Raw genomic sequence first — 18900 nt, forward strand, 5'->3', positions numbered from 1 at the left:
TTTTGTGGGTGGTTTGTAAATATGCCGACTAAAATTATACATCAAACTGGAAAATCACAAATGTTATCATTTACGCTTTTTGTCATTGAAGTCACCTTCAAGAAAAGAAAAATAACCTCAATCTGCCCTTAAACAAACAAAGCCGCCCAACCCTAAACTTTGAACCCGAACTCTTAACGCCGCCCACGTGAAACACCACAGCAATACCAATACTTTGTTTTCTTCCTCTTATTTCATTTTATTTGAAATGTGGAACGAAAAGATCATTACTGTTTGCATTGCAAGCATATTTTATAACAACGTTAACTGACAGCGGTCACTCGTTCATCATTGTCAGTCACCCATTAACTGGTGCATTCAGGTGCTTCGCAGTCAAGAAGCGGTTGTGTTCAGGTACTACATACTCATTAAAGTTTTAGCAAAATGAAGAAAGTCTGTTGAATTAGACAAGTATAGTGATATATAATATATAATATATAAGTTCCGCTGTGCTGGCTAAACGATCGCCAAACCGCGTGATAATAAGGCTCATATATTCATTTAAATGACCTGTTGGTGCGTTCAAGTGCACCCCGTTATAACTTCCCGTTATAATCTCGAAAACCGAAATTTGGAAGAAACTGATTTAAGTGCACCAAAATACAGTAATAGCAAACAAAGCCTAGTAATTATAAAACATTTTAAAACAACATGGGCTGTAATCATATGGAGTTGTTAAATGACAACTACCGCTCGTTGATACAAGGAACCGATGCGTTCACTTGCACTTAGTAAAGAATAGCATTCAGTCGCATGCGGTTAAATAAACAAGTAAATAATGGAATAAAAACTGATGAAATAAGAAATATGATTCGTTCTATAAACAGATCATGCGTTCAAGTACATTAAAAAATATGACTCCTTTTTTTTGTGGGGGGCGCATGCAAATTTTCGTTTTAGGCCCTTAAAATCTAACATCTTAACTGTTACATACTGACTATAAAACGTGTAATATACATTTTCATTTACGGTCAACGCTACAAAAACGATTCATTTAATTTAAAGTTCTTTTTTTAAGAGTCAAAATGACGTCCGCGGGTTGCGAATAAGCGCCGTGACGTCGTAAGTGTAAATCCCGAGGATCCCTGAACGCAGCGTGCAGCCAGGCTTATAGAAGGCGGTTAACGAGTGTTGAGTTGGTTCAGTCCGTGCGGGGGGTTCGCACCTGAGGGGTCGAGCTTGGTGCGAAGGGATGCGGTGGGACGTCAAAAGCCTCCGGACGAGGAACGGGGGTAAAATACCAACAAGTTTTGTGTTGTTGAATTGACTTGTTTTTATTTGAAAGGTACATGCGAACGTGGATAACATCACGCGAGGTCTTTCCTCCCCACCCCCCTCGACGAACTTGTTGGATTTCAGTCAGCGCGGTGTTACTGTTTCTTGCTTTATGGAAGACCTGTGATTTTTTTTGATCCATCCAGGTGGATTAATAATCAATCAGAGTCTGCACAAAAGTGGGCTTCAACAGCAAAGGACTATAAAACGTGTTATGCTTTTAAATGGACTTTAAATGACTCAACTTTAAGATCATATTTGGTTGAAATCTAAATCCAGACTGCAAGACTTTGGAACTATTTTGACCTTGGTTTTATTTTCAACGGACTACTACAAGATCATTTTTTTGGTTGTGTTTTTGAATGGACGAAACCGGCAAATTTTGAACCCGCTTTTTAATTCAATGGAGTCAACGCTGAGGTTAGTCCTGGTCCTGCTCATCCAGAGCGGGTCCGGGGTCTACGCAGCTTCCAAGGAGATCTCGTGCGAGCCTATCACGGTACCCATGTGCCGAGGGATCGGCTACAACCTGACCTACATGCCCAACCAGTTCAACCACGACACCCAGGAGGAAGTGGGCTTAGAGGTGCACCAATTCTGGCCCCTGGTCCGGATCCGTTGCTCCCCAGACTTGCTGTTTTTCCTGTGCAGTATGTACACTCCGATCTGCCTCCCGGATTACCGCAAACCTCTCCCACCGTGCCGTTCGGTATGTGAACGTGCTCAACGCGGTTGCTCGCCCCTCATGAGCCAGTACGGCTTCGAGTGGCCCGAGCGAATGAGTTGCGAGCGTCTTCCACGCCTGGGCGGCGACACCCTCTGCATGGACCAGAACGGGAGTGAGGCCACCACCGCACCCCCGGCCCCTTTCGCCAAACCCACGTCCAAGAACCGCCACAGGTCGAACGCCCCGGTCCAGAATGAGCGCGAGTGCCGCTGTCGGGAACCCTTGGTGCCTATCAAAAGGGAGTCGCATCCCTTGTACGGGCGGGTCCGAACGGGACCGCTGGTCAACTGCGCCCAACCGTGCCATCAGGCGTATTTCTCCGAGGATGAGCGGACCTTTACCACCTTGTGGGTGGGGCTGTGGGCGGCGCTCTGCTTCGCGTCCACCCTCACCACCGTTGCTACGTTCCTCCTGGACATGCAGCGGTTCAAGTACCCCGAGCGACCGATCATCTTCCTGGCGACTTGTTATCTCTTCGTGTCGTTGGGATACATCATCCGGTTGGTGGCCGGGCACGAGCGAGTGGCGTGCGCTCCCATCTCGGACCAGTTCCACATCCTCTACGACACGGGCGGTCCCGCTCTGTGCACCCTGGTCTTCCTGCTGGTCTACTTTTTTGGCATGGCCAGTTCCATCTGGTGGGTGGTCTTGTCTTTCACCTGGTTCCTGGCGGCGGGGATGAAGTGGGGAAGTGAGGCTATCGCTGGGTACTGTCACTACTTCCATTTAGCCGCCTGGCTGGTCCCCAGCGTCAAGACCGTTCTGGTTTTGGCTCTCAGCGCGGTGGATGGGGACCCGGTGGCCGGAATCTGCTACGTGGGCAACCAAAGCCTGGAGAATCTTCGAGGCTTTGTCCTGGCCCCCTTAGTGGTCTACCTGTTCGCCGGTTCGTTCTTCCTCCTTGCCGGTTTCGTGTCGCTCTTCCGCATCCGCGGTATCATCAAGCAAGGCGGCACCAAGACCGACAAACTGGAACGTCTCATGATCCGAATCGGACTCTTCGGGGTGCTCTACGCAGCGCCCGCTGCGGTCGTGGTGGCCTGCCTGGTCTACGAGCAGCACCGCCGCCCCGATTGGGACCAGGTCCTGGCCTGTTCTTGCGCAGCCGAACGCCAGCGGCTGGGCGGCGGACCCGATTATGCCGTCTTCATGCTCAAGTACTTTATGTGCTTGGTGGTGGGCATCACATCGGGGGTCTGGATCTGGTCTGGGAAGACCTTGGAGACCTGGCGCAAGTTCCTTGTTCGATGCTGCCCCTGGTGGCGCCACAAGGTGGCGGACCCGTCCCCTGTGTATGCAGAGGCCGCCGCCGCCGCCGTTCCCGGAATGTACCATAAAGCCCCATGTCATATATGACACTTAGGTCCTGAAACCTGGGGCCTCAAGATCTAGTTCTACAGGTCCAAGGAACCACACTTGAACTCATACTTCCTGAAACACTCGCAGACTTTATTTATTGATGTAAATATTGAAAGAAGGTCCAGGTCCTGGTTTTGGACTACGAACGTGTACATAAATGTAAAGGGAATTGAGCTTGAGGTTCTAATACAAGTTTCAGTTATTGTTTTGTATAGTCAGCCCCACCTGCTGGTGGCAAGAGGGACTGCCCATACTCAGATACAGCAAATTAGTCATGTGACCCGTCTGTTTATTTCAATTTGGTAAATGTTGACTGTTAAATCAGCTTTTAAAAAAAACATATATATATATTAATAATTACCCACTTTAAATTCGGCAGTTTTTCTGTTTCACATACGATAAATAGAAGTTGGATGCCTGATTATACTGGTTTAATCAAGTTGAAAAAAAAATAAAAATAATTCGCCAGCCAGAGTCATCCAGTTGCTTGTTTTAAATCATTGTGATGGTATAGGTTGATATTGAAGTATTGGAAAAAATAATTTTGACTATGTTCCTACACAATCAAAAAAAAAACTAATTTAAACCTTCACTGGATCTTGTTGTATATTTGTATAAAAATTTTGGGAGTAAAGAAGCACTTTGTTAACACAATGGTGGGGTTTTATTTCGGTCTGAAACACACAAAGGACTCAAGATAGCGTTTTACATGCTGATGCTACTCTGATGTCCTTTTTTTTTATAGATGTATCCTTGAAATGATATTTTTCTGCTGGCAATTGAAGCGAATAGACCGATTAAAAGGTGACCAATTGCAACTATTGCATCACATTGTGGTTATTTTATTCTTTATCAATCTATATTATTATTCTAATAACGAAATTTGATTTTTCCATCATTTCCCTTGACATGTTTGTGATTTTCCAGCTTCATATTTGATTCTAGTCAGCATTTTTACAAACAACCTACAAATAACTTAGCAGGAAATTGTTTAATTTTAAATGATCAATAAATACCCGAACAGCTTGACAGCCAATTGCAAGTCACACATAAACAAACATTAATTTGCGGTCACACTCACACCTGCGTCCAATTTGCTGAGATCCATTAACCACCATGCATGTTTTTTTAAACGTGAGTAAAGTGGAATACCCCGTGAAAAGCCACACAGCAGTCAGAATATGTAAACGTGATACATAAAAGTCGTCGCCAAAATCGAAACTCTTCACCGGGCTAACCAACAATTAATGCATACAAATGAATTGAATGTTAATTTCCATTGAAACACTCACCGATTGTCACGTGCCTCTTTGGTGCCCCCCTGAGGAAGAAAGCGGTAGTAAACGTCAAAACCGGCAGAATCCAATGTGTTAATCTAATTATTTTAAAATACTATATTGTGCCGTTTTTATTAACGACTTGGAGTAAAAGTGAAACGTTTTAACAACACAAACCTTTACAAAAAAAAAAGAAGAAAATAGTTCGGATTCGTAAATTGAGATGGAAACGTTCGTTGCTACCATTTGTTAACCTATGAATCAATGCGGTCCGTTTGAGGCTTGATTTAACGGTTGAATGTGTTTAAAAACAACTAAATAACTAAACAATCACTCGTTTAGTTTTTGTATTGAGTTAGTGAATTATATGTTGAATGTATGTCACTGTCAAATACCTTTACCGTACGTACAAATTTCGACTTCCAGGTAGCTTCCCATGATGCACCGCGGTAAAGACGTCGGTAAACTAAACTTTTATAATATAGAACACAGCACCGTGGTGCGTCGTTAAGCGTTGAAAAATAACATTAGCACATCCGAAATGTTTAATTTATTGACGTACTATGAAAACGTTATAAAAACACTTCAATTGTGTCAATGCATTTGTGTTGTCCCACCACCGCCGCTTTTTGTGTGACGACATCAACAAGCGCCGCGCTGTTGCTTGTCACGTGTTCCACTTTAAATACAGTAATAATAAATAAATACACTAACAAATAAATAAATAATACATTTCATTTATAAGCGCCTTTTAAACTCTCATGGTCACTTTACAGTCACAGGATAACGTTTCTCTTTGGGTGAGCAGCGGCAGCCACACGCGCAGCAGTATACATTTTAAGCCATTTTGTTTCCCACAAGCAGTTTGTTTCTAGTAATAAGTTGATTTAACGCTTAACATGTTCATGTAAAAAAAAAAATACTTTAATCTTCTTCCCACAAAACCTGCTTTTGAATTAGTTTTCTTTGCGAGTGGAATCTTTAACCCATAACGACAATGAACAAAACAACCAGCCAGTGTGTATACATGATTAGTGTTTATTTTAAAATACTCCATATGCAAATGGGTTTTCCATTTAAAAATGAGACATTTCACAGCTAGTAGCCTACATAGTAAGCAAAACCAACTTTTTTTTTCTTGCTGTTGAGTCCTTCTCAGTAGCTCTACATGAATGTACTGTGTAGTTTGTTCACTGGGAGGGAAGAAATATTATTCGGGGAGGGGGGCGGGGGGTCATTGGGAGATTACAATACTGATCTTAAAATAATTTCAGTAGTAAAGTATATCGTGTTCTTCCATAATGTGGAAATGGGAAGAATCTGTTAGTCCTCACTTTTAGTTTGCTTTAAAAAAAGGTGTTTTGCAACGGCTATACAGCCCATGTGACCAGGGTGAGTTGCGCTTAAAGGACAACCGACACCTTCGGACAAGTTGTGTCCATAATTTGTAAAATCACTTCAAATGACTTCTACTGAGCGCATTTTACCAAGATTCCACCGCATATAGCTATATTTGACGTTTTAAGACTCGCGCTGAATATTCAGGAAGTCTTGTTTTCGAGTTGATGACGATGCCCGGAGTGACGTCACGGAGGGAACGCCCCTGACCGAGATAGCGACACACAATGCATTTTGGGTACTTTGTTTGGTCTGAAAACATGTTGATGGCGAAATTAGAAGGAAAACTACATAAATAACGCGATGTCGCAGCTAATTGCGGTAACACGCATAAAGAATGTGTAAATTTACACAAATTCCCAGCCGACAAATCAGCCATTTCCAACGGAGCTTGGTCGCCATCTTGTGCATTTTCTGGGCGCTACATTAGACTCTAAACCAGGGGTGTTAAACTCAAGTCCTCGAGGGTCTTAGTCCTACATGTTTTCCGAGTCTCCCAGGTGTGTTGCAGAAGTAGTAGAAGGCTCGAATTGATACGGAAGGACTTCTTCAATCGATTGCAAACATGTATGCTTTCCTCTTCAGAACTAATTGAGTCATATTCATAACTGGATGAGTAACAAGAAAGCATCTTCTCTGAATCTAAACACTGAAGCCATTGTTTTGATTCTGGAGCAAGGCAGTGTGTGACCAGTAGTGACGTCATGAACAAAGGGGCGGGACTTTCTGAATCTGCCCAGTCCCAAAAGTAGTTTGAAGTAGTTTGGGACATAACTCATTTCTATTGGTGTTTTGCATTTGACTAAAAATATCAGCCTGCGTGATTTGGGTATTTTAGATGCTATGAAACGTTTTTCTGATGTCAGTTAGGAAACAAAAAAAAAAAATGTGTTGGTTGTCCTTTAAATAAAAGGTATAAAAAGAATATTGTTAAACCGGAGTTGGCAGCAGTAACGACGACATGGTGGAGTGTGTGTGTGGAGGGGGTCGGTTCCGTTGGGCCTTAGGAGAGTACTGCGTTGGAGCGCCGTATGCCGATGAGGTTGTCGGCGCTGAGTGAGCGCCTCATGGCCGTTCGACTCAGGTCTTTGTACTTGTCTTCACACAGTCTGGAGATGGCCTGCATCCAGTGACAACAACACACAACGCGTGGTCACATGATGTGGACGATGGTCAAGTAAAATTGCACTTTTTTGTTTTTCGTGCTTGGGTGTCGATAAAGGGCTGGCGAGACCTCTGGCAAAGATTTTTTTTTCTCTTCCACAAGAGGCAGCATTCCCCTTTTTGTCCATGTTAGCGCTCTGTTAAAACACTATAAAAATCAATATATATTGTTTTGTATTTTGTACAGCCGCCCCATTTCAAGCTTACATAACTCCAGACCCATAAAATTTAGGAATGAACGTTTTTTTTTTCTGGTGAAAGAAATAAAATATATACCCGCTAAAGATACGTACATGTACAACTGGAGAAAATACTAGATATGTTACTAAAATAATGTTCGTATGTACCATTGTTCGTAACTCCAATGTTTGTAAGTAGGGGAGTGTCTGTACTCGAGGCATAAACTCATTCAGTGCCATTCCCAAATTTTATTCGGGGATTGAAAAGCATGACGTGGAGCGCCATTCTCGAATTAGTTCGGGTTCTGTTTTTTCTTGCGGAGGTTGCCGATAAAGCGCTGGTCAGACCTCTGGCAATGTTTTTCACTTCCACAAGGGGGCAGCTTTTACCTTTTGTCCATGTTAGCGCTTTGTTACAGCTTGAGCTATTGTTACTATATACATAAATGTATTGTATTTTGTACAGCCGCCCCCATTTCAAGCTCAGATAACTTCAGACCCATGTAACTTGTGAATTAACTTTTTTTCTGGTGAAAGAAGAGTCTAAGGCAGGGGTGTCAAAGTCATTTTTTGCCGCGGGCCACATTGTAGTTATGGTTTCCTCTCGAGGGCCGTTATGAATTTGGGGAACCCATTAGAATGTTTAAATCCCTTCTAATATTACATATAGAGCACACAGCAAATTAATGAATAACTCGTTTTCAAATCTGAAGTCAAGAATAATGACTTTTATTGTGGTTGACATCCAAAAATATGACATTTTGGCTCAGATTTTAGCAATCAACATGGAATTTCACAAGTTTGATTTGCTTTCGCGGGCCGAAAAAAATGATGTGGCGGGCCGGATTTGGCCCGCAGGCCTTGACTTTGACACCTGTGGTCTAAGGTTTCCTATACTAAATTGAAAGTTTATGTAGTCCTAAAACTCAATATTCTGAGGGTCCTGCAATTTGAGTAAAAATGACAAAAACCCTGGCACTGGAGTGCACACATGTTTGCACATCATCCAGCGGTGGTTAGTAAAGTTGACGTTACCTCGAGCTTCTGCGCCCGCTGGTTGTTGAGCGGCTCCAGCGGGAAGCTGAGATTGTTGTCGTCGGCCAGCTGCCTCAGGTCAAAGTAGTATTTGGCGTAGACGCTGGCCGGCACGTTGATGTTGAACTGGAGCAGTTCCAGGAAGTGGCGCTCCATCTCGTTCCTGTGACGGAAGAGAACGAGAGCACACAGCTGAGGTCTGAGGAGAGCCAAAAGATCTGCCTGGTCGACAGCCAATGTGGAGGAGGCTGGCGCTATCGGCGCTAATCAAGTCATGAAAGATGAGTACGTCGAGCGCATCCACTCGAGTAGAATGCAAGGAACCCCCCAATCACCTGCTCTTTCAAAATAAATACAGTGATACCTTGGCTTACGAACTTAATTAGTTCCCAGACAGCGTGTGTAAGGCAAAAAGTGTGTATCCCAAAAAATAATTTCCCATAGGAAACCATGAAAATGAGAAGAATCCGTTTCCAGGTCACCATAAAACACAATTTTCTAATTTTCTAAGCCTTAAAACTACACAAAATATACCTTCTTTTATGTATAATAAATGTGCTATGTCATTAAAATTAAAGAAATAAACTGTACTGTATAATAATAGTCATTTTATTTACCTTTGTGATGGTCGTTGATGGCTTGATGGAATGCAGTGGCCGGTTTCATCAGCATTAAACACTTGATGAGGAACGTAGCCTTCTTCTTTCACCATCTTGAGGAATGATCCCTCGTAGGTGCTTTCTCTGCGATAATTTTACCTAGTTCCTCATCAATTGTGTTCTGTTTAGCTGGGTTGATAGCTTTCTGCATCAAGTGTACAAATGGCTTGTGCGGGTTATTTGTGGAGCCTGATTGATGCGAATTTTAACCTTGCAGTCTACACTCTGCCTTTGAACTATCAAAGTTCAAACAAGTACAAATTTCACTGTTTCCTATCCATTTTGTCACTCTCTCTCTGTCGTCTGCCTGTCTCTTTACTGTTTAAACGCCCCCACCCCCCTCACTGCTGCGTTGTTGACCAATCACGTGCCTTTAACCGATGACTGGGGGCGGGGAATAGAGGACCAAAACAAGCCGGCTGCCATTTTCTTGTTAGGAGCATGTGCTCGTTCACGAACGACACATCACTCGTTGTGGCAGCTTTGTGTGTATCCCGAAAAATAGTTCGTATGCCAAGGTATAATTTTCATAAATTTAACGTTCGTAAACCGAAAGGTTCGTAAGCCACGGGGTTCGTAAACCGAGGTATCACTGTACAACAAAACAATCACCGACAGATTTTATTTCAAATTTGCAATAACTACTCAAAATTAAAATGTAATTGTTTGCAATCACCTTTTTTTCTTTTGTTATATTATTTTATATTTTACTTTTATTTATTGATTTTTTTTGAAAATAAAATTGCTCTTAAAAGTATTTTTTCATGCCATATTTTTACTTTTCTCTTGTAAAATTACTGAAAGTAACACTTTTAGAATGTAATATTTTATTTCCCTGTTATTAATATTAGATATGATTCGTTGTTGTTGGACTTAAATAATACACAAAAATGACCACTAGTTATAATCTCGGAATCGTGTGATACCGTCATTTTTCGTGGGTTATCATCATAATTCAGCTATTTTTCCTTTTCAACTCTTGAGTAACATGAAAAAAAAAAATCCCGTAAAGGTGATGAAAAAGAAAACGATGCCAAATAAAAACTTTCTTTCCATTTTAAACATGAACTATGACAAACTGGAAAAAATATAAAGCAGGCAAATGAGACCGATGTGGGCTCCGTGGTCCTCCCTCTTCATCATCACGCAGCCTCTGAGGGCACCAGTCGCCATGGAGACCTCATCCTGGTTGTGTTTTTTTTTTTTTTTTTTTTTTTTTGGGGGGGGGGAGCTTTGTTGGTCGCCAAAAGGTGTACCGGGGCTACTCTGTGTATGTGCGCGCAGTATCCGTGGGCAACTAATGGAGTGGGCGAGAGGCAGGCCCATTATGTGGAAGCGGCGAGAGCACTTGAGACCCACCCCAACATTTCTCTCGAAACAGCCCCCTCTTCATCCTTCCATCCACAAAGACTCTCAGATGAAGCAGGGACCACACACACGTACATACATATATATACACACATACATACACACACATTTTGTTACTGAGTGTACATTGAAGAACGGCTGGGTTACTAACCAGGGATACACCAATACCACTTTCCCCCCTCGACCAAGTACAAATGCTTAAATTGGAGTATTTGTAAATGTATTATTATGATTATTATGCTGATGATGATTCTTCTTCTTATTATTATTATTACAGTAAAGTCTCGTTATATCGATATCGGTTATATCGATAGTACCGCTTATTACGATACTATTTCTATGAACACAAGGAGAAAATTACATGCAAACAGGGTCGGATATATCGATAGTCCCGGTTATATCGATATTTTTTCGGACTCCCTTAAATATCGATATAACGAGATTGCCAATTGAGAAAACAGATATTGGATCATGACATTGTTTGTTTAGATTGCGCTGAAAATGTGTTTTCTTTCGACACAATATTGTTCAAAAACCTTTCCTTGGCATTCATTTCACTCAAATATAACGATATGTGCAGTAAAAATGTGTGACTGCACAGTCAAAAAACAATTTTTTTGGAGAAAGGCTTGGTAATATGCGCGTCGATCGATTGCTATAAGTGTGAGTACATGACTGTAATGTGTCCTTGAGAGATTTGAAAGGCGTTTGAAAATGGAATGTTTTTTTATTATTATTATTATTATTATTATTATTGCTACATACAGATGGTCCCCAACTCACGAACGAGATACGTTACAAACAGTCGTTCGTAAGGTGAATTCGTTCATAAGCTTCAGTGCTATATTTTGTATGGGAATGTATGTTTAAGGCTTATATAAGTATGTTTAAAGGACAACCCACGTCTCCGGACAAGTTGTGTCCATAATTTGTGAAATGGCTTCAAATGACTTCTACTGAGCGTATTTTACAAAGATTCCACGGCATATAGCTATATTTTACGTTTTAAGACTCGCGCTGAATATTCCGGAAGTCTTGTTTTTGAGTTGGTGACGAGTCCGTACGTGACGTCACTAAAGGACCGCCCCTGACCGTAAAAAAGACGCATTGTAGCGGTCCTTCCATCATGTCAATGTATTTGGATGCTATAAAACGTTTTTCTGATGTCAGTTAAGAAACAAAAAAGTGACGTCGGTTGTCCTTTAAGGACCAACTCACATGTCTTCTACGGTGATGTCTTTGAGGATCTGGCAGTAGTCCACGTTCCAGACGGCCTGATCATCCCACACTTTGGAGGCCAGCAGGATGGCTCCGAGCACGATACGCTTCCAGTTAGCGGGACAAATGTCCAGCTCGGCGTATGTCAACAGACGCTCCAAGTACACCTGAAGTCCAGAATGGGAGAACATTGTCACTATCTTCATTTTTTCACTTATTAAAATAAGAAAAAAGGTGGTGGTGGTGAGTTGGTGTTTCTTAAAAAATAGACAATTCTTCTCTTACAACGACAAAAGAAATAAAATTGCATTTTATCAGTCCTAAAATTAATAATAATAATACATTTAATTTCGAAGCGCCTTTCAAAACTGTCAAGGTCACTTTACAGTCACAGGATGTGTTTTTCTGTGGGTGAGCAGCGGCAGCCACACGCGCCAGCGTTCACTCAACTTCGCAAAGTAACTCAAATACATAAAATGCTAGCAAGCTAGCTAATAGCTAGCTAACAGATACCGAGCTAGATAGCCAGTCAGTTAGATAGTGAATAGATAGCTAGCTAGATAGAAAATAGCTAGCCAGATAACTAATAGATAGCAAATAGCTAGCAAATTATCAGAATAATAATAAACCATTTCATTTCTAAGCGCCTTTCAAAACTGTCAAGGTCACTTTACAGTCACAGGATGTGTTTTTCTGTGGGCAGTGGCAGCCACATGCGCCAGCGTTCACTCAGCCCCGAAGTAACTCAAATAGATAAAAAGCTAGAGAGCTAGCTAATGTATAGCTAATAAATAGGTAATAGATAGCCAGATAGCCAACAGCTAGACAGCCAGCTAATAGCTAGCTAATGGATAGCTAATAAATACCTAATAGATAGCCAACATGGCCCTTTCCTACTAATAAGACTCAATAACAGTAAGTTTAATAACAGTCATGAATTTTATAAGAGGGAGAAAAGTTTATAATGGGCATTTGATATTACAGTAAAGTCTCGTTATATCGATATCGGATACATCGATAGTCCCGGTTATATCGATACTATTTCTATGCACGCACGGAGGAAATTACATGCAAACAGGGTCGGATATATCGAGAGTCCCTGTTATATCGATATTTTTTAGACTCCCTTGAATATCGATATAACGAGACTTTACTGTATTTTTGAATAACAACAACAAACACTGCAGGCAACCCAATATTCTTTTGCAGGGTTCTGCTGCCCCCTGGTGGCCACCTGGTGTAAACGTCGTAGTTTGCACACTCCTGATTCTCATTCTGGTTGGAAGGCTCCCAAAGTACAATTAAAACATATTTTTTTTTATAATTGCGAATTTAATGATGTGATTATATTCAGAAAAATACAAATTAGATTTTTTTTTGATGACGACTTTTGTTTTATAAACCGACAAGTTCACAAGCTGAGGGGTTCGTAAACCGAGGTATCACTGTACACCTGTGCTAATGAAATCAATACGCTGGCGTTGTGTACTCACAAGTGTGACAATGGCACATTCGGCGGTGAGTTGTGCTGCACTGAATAGCGTCCTGACGAAACGATAGATGATTTTGTGCTCGGGGTCCATGCAGCCATACTCGTCTGGCACCGCCTCTCTCTAATGTGTGCGAACGGGGCACAAATACATGATGTACTCTGTTGGATATGGCCGGCGAACATGTCGACGGACTCACCGATAAAGGATGCAGCTTCTCGTCAAAGATGTCCAGAGAGCGGTCAGAATCCCTGCACGTGATGCATCTGTCAGTGGCCGCTATACTACTTTACAAGTATACAATATAGACGCTCCCCAACTTACGAACGGGCTAGGTTCCGAACGGTCGTTCGGAAGGTGAATGAGTTTGTAAGTTGTTTCAGTGCTATATTTTGTATGGAATGTATGTTTAAGGGTTGTATAAGTAACCTGTATTGGTTTGTACTGAAAAATAAAGATGTAATAAAATATATGCTCGATAAAGATATGTACATGTACAACTGGAGAAAATACTACATATGTTACTAAAAAAAAAGTTTGTATGTATCGTTGTTCGTAACTCCAATGTTCGTAAGTAGGGGAGTGTCTGTACCTGAGGCATACATTCCCGAATTTATTCGGGAATTGATGTGGAGCGCCATTCTCGAATTTGTTCGGGTTCTGTTTTTTCTTGCGGGGGTTGCCGATAAAGCGCTGGTCAGACCTCTGGCAATGTTTTTCCCTTACACGAGGGGGCAGCTTTTACCTTTTGTCCATGTTAGCCCCGTGTTACAGCTTGAGCTGATGTTAAAGAACTATATAAATGTATTGCATTGTATTTTGTACAGCCGCCCCCATTTCAAGTTCAGATAACTTCAGACCCATATAACTTAGGAATTACCTCATATTTTCTGATGAGAGAAGAAAGTCTAAGGTTTCTTAAGCTGCGTTGAATGTTTATGAAGTACTAAAACTCAATATTCTGTGGGTCCTGCAATTTGAATGACAATGACAAAAACCCTGGCACTGGAGTGGACGCATTTTTGCACATCGTCTGGCAGTGAATGAGTTAAGTCGTTTACCGATGGGGCCAGGCCCCGCCTTTTAAAGCAACAGACTCTGAAAGTAATAACTTGGGCTTTCATGATGGTTAGCCAAAGCTGATAAAAATGTTCTACTTCTTCGTTCCATAACTTTGCTGCTGTGAAATGTAAATTTCTAATCCAATCCAAAAACAATACCTGCACATCACATGGTACTCTGTCACGTGTTGGTATTGTTATTTATTAACTGAAATCAATTCTTATCCCATTATTGGTTACAATGATAGGGTTATGGTTGGAATATAAAAACACAAATTTACACACACTATTTTATATCATAGAACAGAGACTACACACGAACGTGTATGAATTTACCTGTTCTTGATGTGGTAGTAGATTGCTAAAGTGACACTAGAAGGAAACAGAAAGACAGAGCGTCTTTAATATTAGGATAAAATGACACATGTGTCCTCCACACGTGTTCACCATTTGATTGTGCTTTTGAGGTTGGGCTGGCTGACAGTGCTGTCGTCGATGAAGATGGTGGAGCAAGAGCTGTACTTTTTAGACAGAGGACCTGGAGACACCTGAACACAGAGGGTGGTTGTCAGAGATGTTCGTTCGGACACTGTGGACAAAGACTTGAATCCAGAAAGATTGTCTTTACTGCCGCTAGGAGACGTAGGCATTCGTGACAGACGCCTGAATTCTGCAGCTCTCTGCCAAGCTATTTATTGAGAGTATATGCAAATTGAAGTGATACATTAGTAAAACATAGTTTTCTTGATTAGAATACCACGCCCCTGGAACATTCTGAGCGTGAACAGCTGTAAGCAATAAAACATTGTCTCTTCCATGAACTGATACATTTGTAACCTGGCTAATGAGCTCAAAGTCGTAAATTGCTTTGGTGATAAAGGAGTTTCCCAAGTCCTAAATTCTGTCCAAGGCTAGATCTCCTAGATGAAGATGACAGTTTAACTCGCAGCGTCTCTTGACCTCAGATTGACCCCCAGGTTGTCTGTGCTTCAATTGTGTATTCGAGTCACACATGTTGACAAAGCATATTAACAGCATGAAACTTTTAAATATGATAACTTATTATTCTGTCTAATCTCTATGATTTGTTCACTTATTTTTACACTTGTTTGACAGTAAAGAACCCCCATTTTGTATTCTGATGTGATTCGGGAGAATAGTATAGTATTTTGAGAATTTGTTGAAAGACAAACATGACAAAATAAAAGCCATGAACTCATCTGAAAAAAAAGTCATTAATTTCAAGAATATACGACACTATGACACTTAAGAATTTTAATATGTTCCTTCCCATACACAATTTATAAAATTGATGAGGGTTATAGTTTCACCAAAATAAACAGGATGTCCATTATTTCCACAGGGGGTAGGGAGGGGTTAACTTACATGACTGATATGGTTGATGTGGTTGCTTTTCCTCCGGTCGCGCACTGTCAACAAGACAAAAATACATTTTTAGCAAATATGTCATATTCATCCATATATGTCACATTTTATCTTTCATAGTGTACATTCAGCAATAAACAACCATATCTTTCTAGCTGTTTAGCTTGCCATCTATCTAGGATGCCATCTATCTATCTAGCATTCCATCTATCTAGCATTCCATCTATCTATCTATCTATCTAGCATTCCATCTACCTATCTAGCATTCCATCTATCTATCTATCTATCTATCTATCTATCTATCTATCTATCTATCTTGGTGATACAGTACTTGAGAAATTGCTTTATTCAGCGATGAACTCATGATATTTGGATTAGCTAGCTAGCTAGCTAGCTACCTGGAGAGAACTAGCTAGCTGGAGAGAAACCAGCTAGTTCTCTCTAGCTGGCGAGTTCTCTCGAGCTAGCTGGTTTTCTCTAGTTTTCTCCAGCTAGCGACTTTTCTCTCGCCAGCTAGTTCTCTCTAGCTAGCTCGTTCTTCTGTGACTGTAAAGTGACCTTGAGAGTTTTGAAAGTCGCTTATAAATGAAATGTCTTATTATTATTAACTCACCATCGGTCTGGGACTTGCACAAGAAGATGGTGCTGGCTCGGGCGTGGTCGGATGGGTTGGACTCTAAAGCCAGCTCTAAAAGACAATATTAAAAATTTTGTTTTTCAGCATTAGGAAACAAAGCATGGTAAAATCCCACCGCTATATCACCAAATTTTGACAAAACACACTGACGAGAAGAACTTGCATCTTAAGTGGCCACCATGTAAACGATAGCCAGATTAAAGTGTACATGCATGCCAAAGGTATGCAAACATTGTGCTCACCCACAGAAAAAACTTATCTTGTGACTGTAATGTGACCCTTGAGAGTTTTGAAAGGCGCGTATAAATGAAATGTATTATTATTATTATTGTTGTTTGGAAGATGGTCGAACTCATAATCATTCATGTTGGGCTCTCGGGCGATGATAACCATTGAAACTGAACTCATGGCATCATAAACAATGACTTCTATCATGGAATGCTATATATATATATATATATATATATATATATATATATATATATATATATATATATATATAGATAATCCTAGTTATCCCTATAGCAAATAGCTAGTTCGGTAGCATATGAGCAAATTTGATAACGACAGTTTAAGGCAAGAAAAAAAAAACACCACAAATAGCTTATAGATAGCTAGCTCGGTTGCTAGCTAGCTAATAGATAGCAAATGGATAGCTATCTAGGTAACCAGCTAGATCGCTAGCTAGATAGCCAGTTAGATAGCTCAAGTGAACAACATAATGTAAAAAAAAGCAGGAAATACCCATTGTACACTTTCTAATCGACATTATTGATATCTGATTGTAGCAATGTCCATTGGGGTTTTGATTATTTTATTGTAGTTGGGTAAATCTGGCTGGCTATCTATGAGCTATCTAGCTACATATCTAGATGGCTTAGCTATCTATCTATCTATCTATCTATCTATCTATCTATCTATCTATTAGCTATATAGCTGGGTGACTAGCTGGCTAACTATTTGCTATCTATTGACTATCTACTAGCTAGCTAGCTTTCTATTTATTTGAGTTACTTCTGGGTTGAGTGAAAGCTAGCCCGTGTGACTGCCACTGCTCAGCCACAGAAAAACTGATCCTGTGACTGTAAGGTGATCTCGAGAGTTTTGAAATGCGCTTAGAAATCAAATGGATTATTATTATTAGTCGTATTATTTTTTAATAGTTTTTCTGCTTTCCATCCATTTTGATTTGATATTTAAAAATGAGCCAATATTCGTGATTCAAGAAAAAAACATCGATAAATATATGTATTTTTAGGACAATAAATAAAAAAAAAGCACACGCACGAACCATCGGGAACTTCTCTGTCGCTGATGTGCTGCAGGTATGGGGCGCTGTTGTCGTCGCTAACTTCCGTGCTGGTCAGGAACTCCTCAAGCCGCTCCGCCGGCTGCCTTGACGGCAACTTGGGGCTCGACTCCGGAGAGACACAGCATGTAACGGTGTTCCCCATGCTGGTCCGGGCCGTGTGCGTTCAGTGTCCCAAAGTGGTCCAAATACTTGTACGCTTAGTTGCTTCCGGCCGGGGCGCCCCGCTCTCACACAGCAGGGCTCAATGTTAGCATTCCATTAGCTCGTCATGCTAAACAGCCGGCGTCCGCCAACTCCCAGCGACGGCATTCCTTTGCCATTTGCGGGAGTCAAAAAAGTCCCGAGTTATCGGTCTGGGCCCCCCGAAAAAAGGCCGATGAAGATGATTATAAAGACGACGTTTCCAATGAAAAGTGACCGTTGTGAAGCAACTCGAGTGGTTCTAAACGTCCGCTGGCCTCATTCATTCATTTTGCTAGCTGGTGGGGGAACTTTTTATCACGTAAAAATAGAACAATCGTTCACGTGGAGGGGGAAAAAATAAGTGTCATTAAATAACGTTGAGCAAGTTTTATGGTTAATTGTTGCCAAACTGATATAAAGCGACTTTCTATATCGTGCCAGATGCCCTTCCGGGATAGCGAAATAAATCCAGGCCGAGGCTTCTGCGGCCTTCCATGAACTACGATTAGAAACTTGAGTTTTCAACACCGTGATACGTTACTTTTTTTCAATTAAATTAATACTTTGATTTAAAAAGGTCACTAAATGAACGTTGCTTAGAGGCTTTCAGCGACTGTCCAAATGGTTCCAGGTGTCCTCGGGCTCACGAGAAAAATTCTGTCCAAGGCTTCTGTGGCCCAATGCGATCAAAAGAGAGCAACACGACAACGTATCCAGATCAAATTAAATCCTTGAGGCTGTTTCTTCGTTTCCCATCACGCCAACAAACTCAGTAAACATTGTGGACTCCTTCCAGTTTTTTTTCTTGTGAATTTTTTCGGTCAAACTGTTCACATAATCGTCATCTCCTAGCAATTACCGTTCATCCCACAGCAGCACCACTTTTCAATGAGAGTTGTTAAGCCCCGCCTATTCGGGATTCCAATCGATCCTATTGGTCCAAAAATCACAACAGTAATTTTCTTGAGGTATACATTGGCTGAGAAAGTTGTCATTTAATATGTATTTAAAGGTGCTATTTTCGTTGCGTCACACCCTTTTACTGAAGTGAACCGCGTGCTGTCAATCAAAAATAAATAAATACAAGAAAATTAGATTCACACCCTTATGTATGAAAATGAGTGAGAAAGTTT

General features: G+C 41.2%; 2 protein-coding genes across 2 annotated transcripts; one reads left to right on the forward strand and one right to left on the reverse strand.

Moving 5' to 3' along the window:
- The first annotated feature begins 1197 nt into the window (after positions 1-1197).
- fzd5 (frizzled class receptor 5) lies at positions 1198-4308 on the forward strand. Its single transcript, XM_089002353.1, has one exon. The coding sequence runs from the start codon at positions 1718-1720 to the stop codon at positions 3395-3397; it is 1680 nt and encodes a 559-aa protein (XP_088858479.1). The 5' UTR covers positions 1198-1717; the 3' UTR covers positions 3398-4308.
- A 1204-nt stretch (positions 4309-5512) lies between these two features.
- ccnyl1 (cyclin Y like 1) lies at positions 5513-18655 on the reverse strand. Its single transcript, XM_089002212.1, has 10 exons — positions 17564-18655; positions 16249-16323; positions 15636-15679; positions 14697-14797; positions 14586-14621; positions 13388-13439; positions 13192-13311; positions 11699-11865; positions 8454-8616; positions 5513-7195 (listed from the first exon to the last, which is right to left on the reverse strand). Exons 1-10 carry the CDS (start codon positions 17724-17726, stop codon positions 7079-7081), a joined length of 1038 nt encoding a protein of 345 aa, XP_088858338.1. The 5' UTR covers positions 17727-18655; the 3' UTR covers positions 5513-7078.
- Positions 18656-18900: the final 245 nt, after the last annotated feature.

Source organism: Hippocampus bargibanti, linkage group LG08 (genome assembly GCF_051943395.1).
Source record: "Hippocampus bargibanti isolate YZ-2025 linkage group LG08, ASM5194339v1, whole genome shotgun sequence".
NCBI classification, from domain to species: domain Eukaryota; kingdom Metazoa; phylum Chordata; class Actinopteri; order Syngnathiformes; family Syngnathidae; genus Hippocampus; species Hippocampus bargibanti.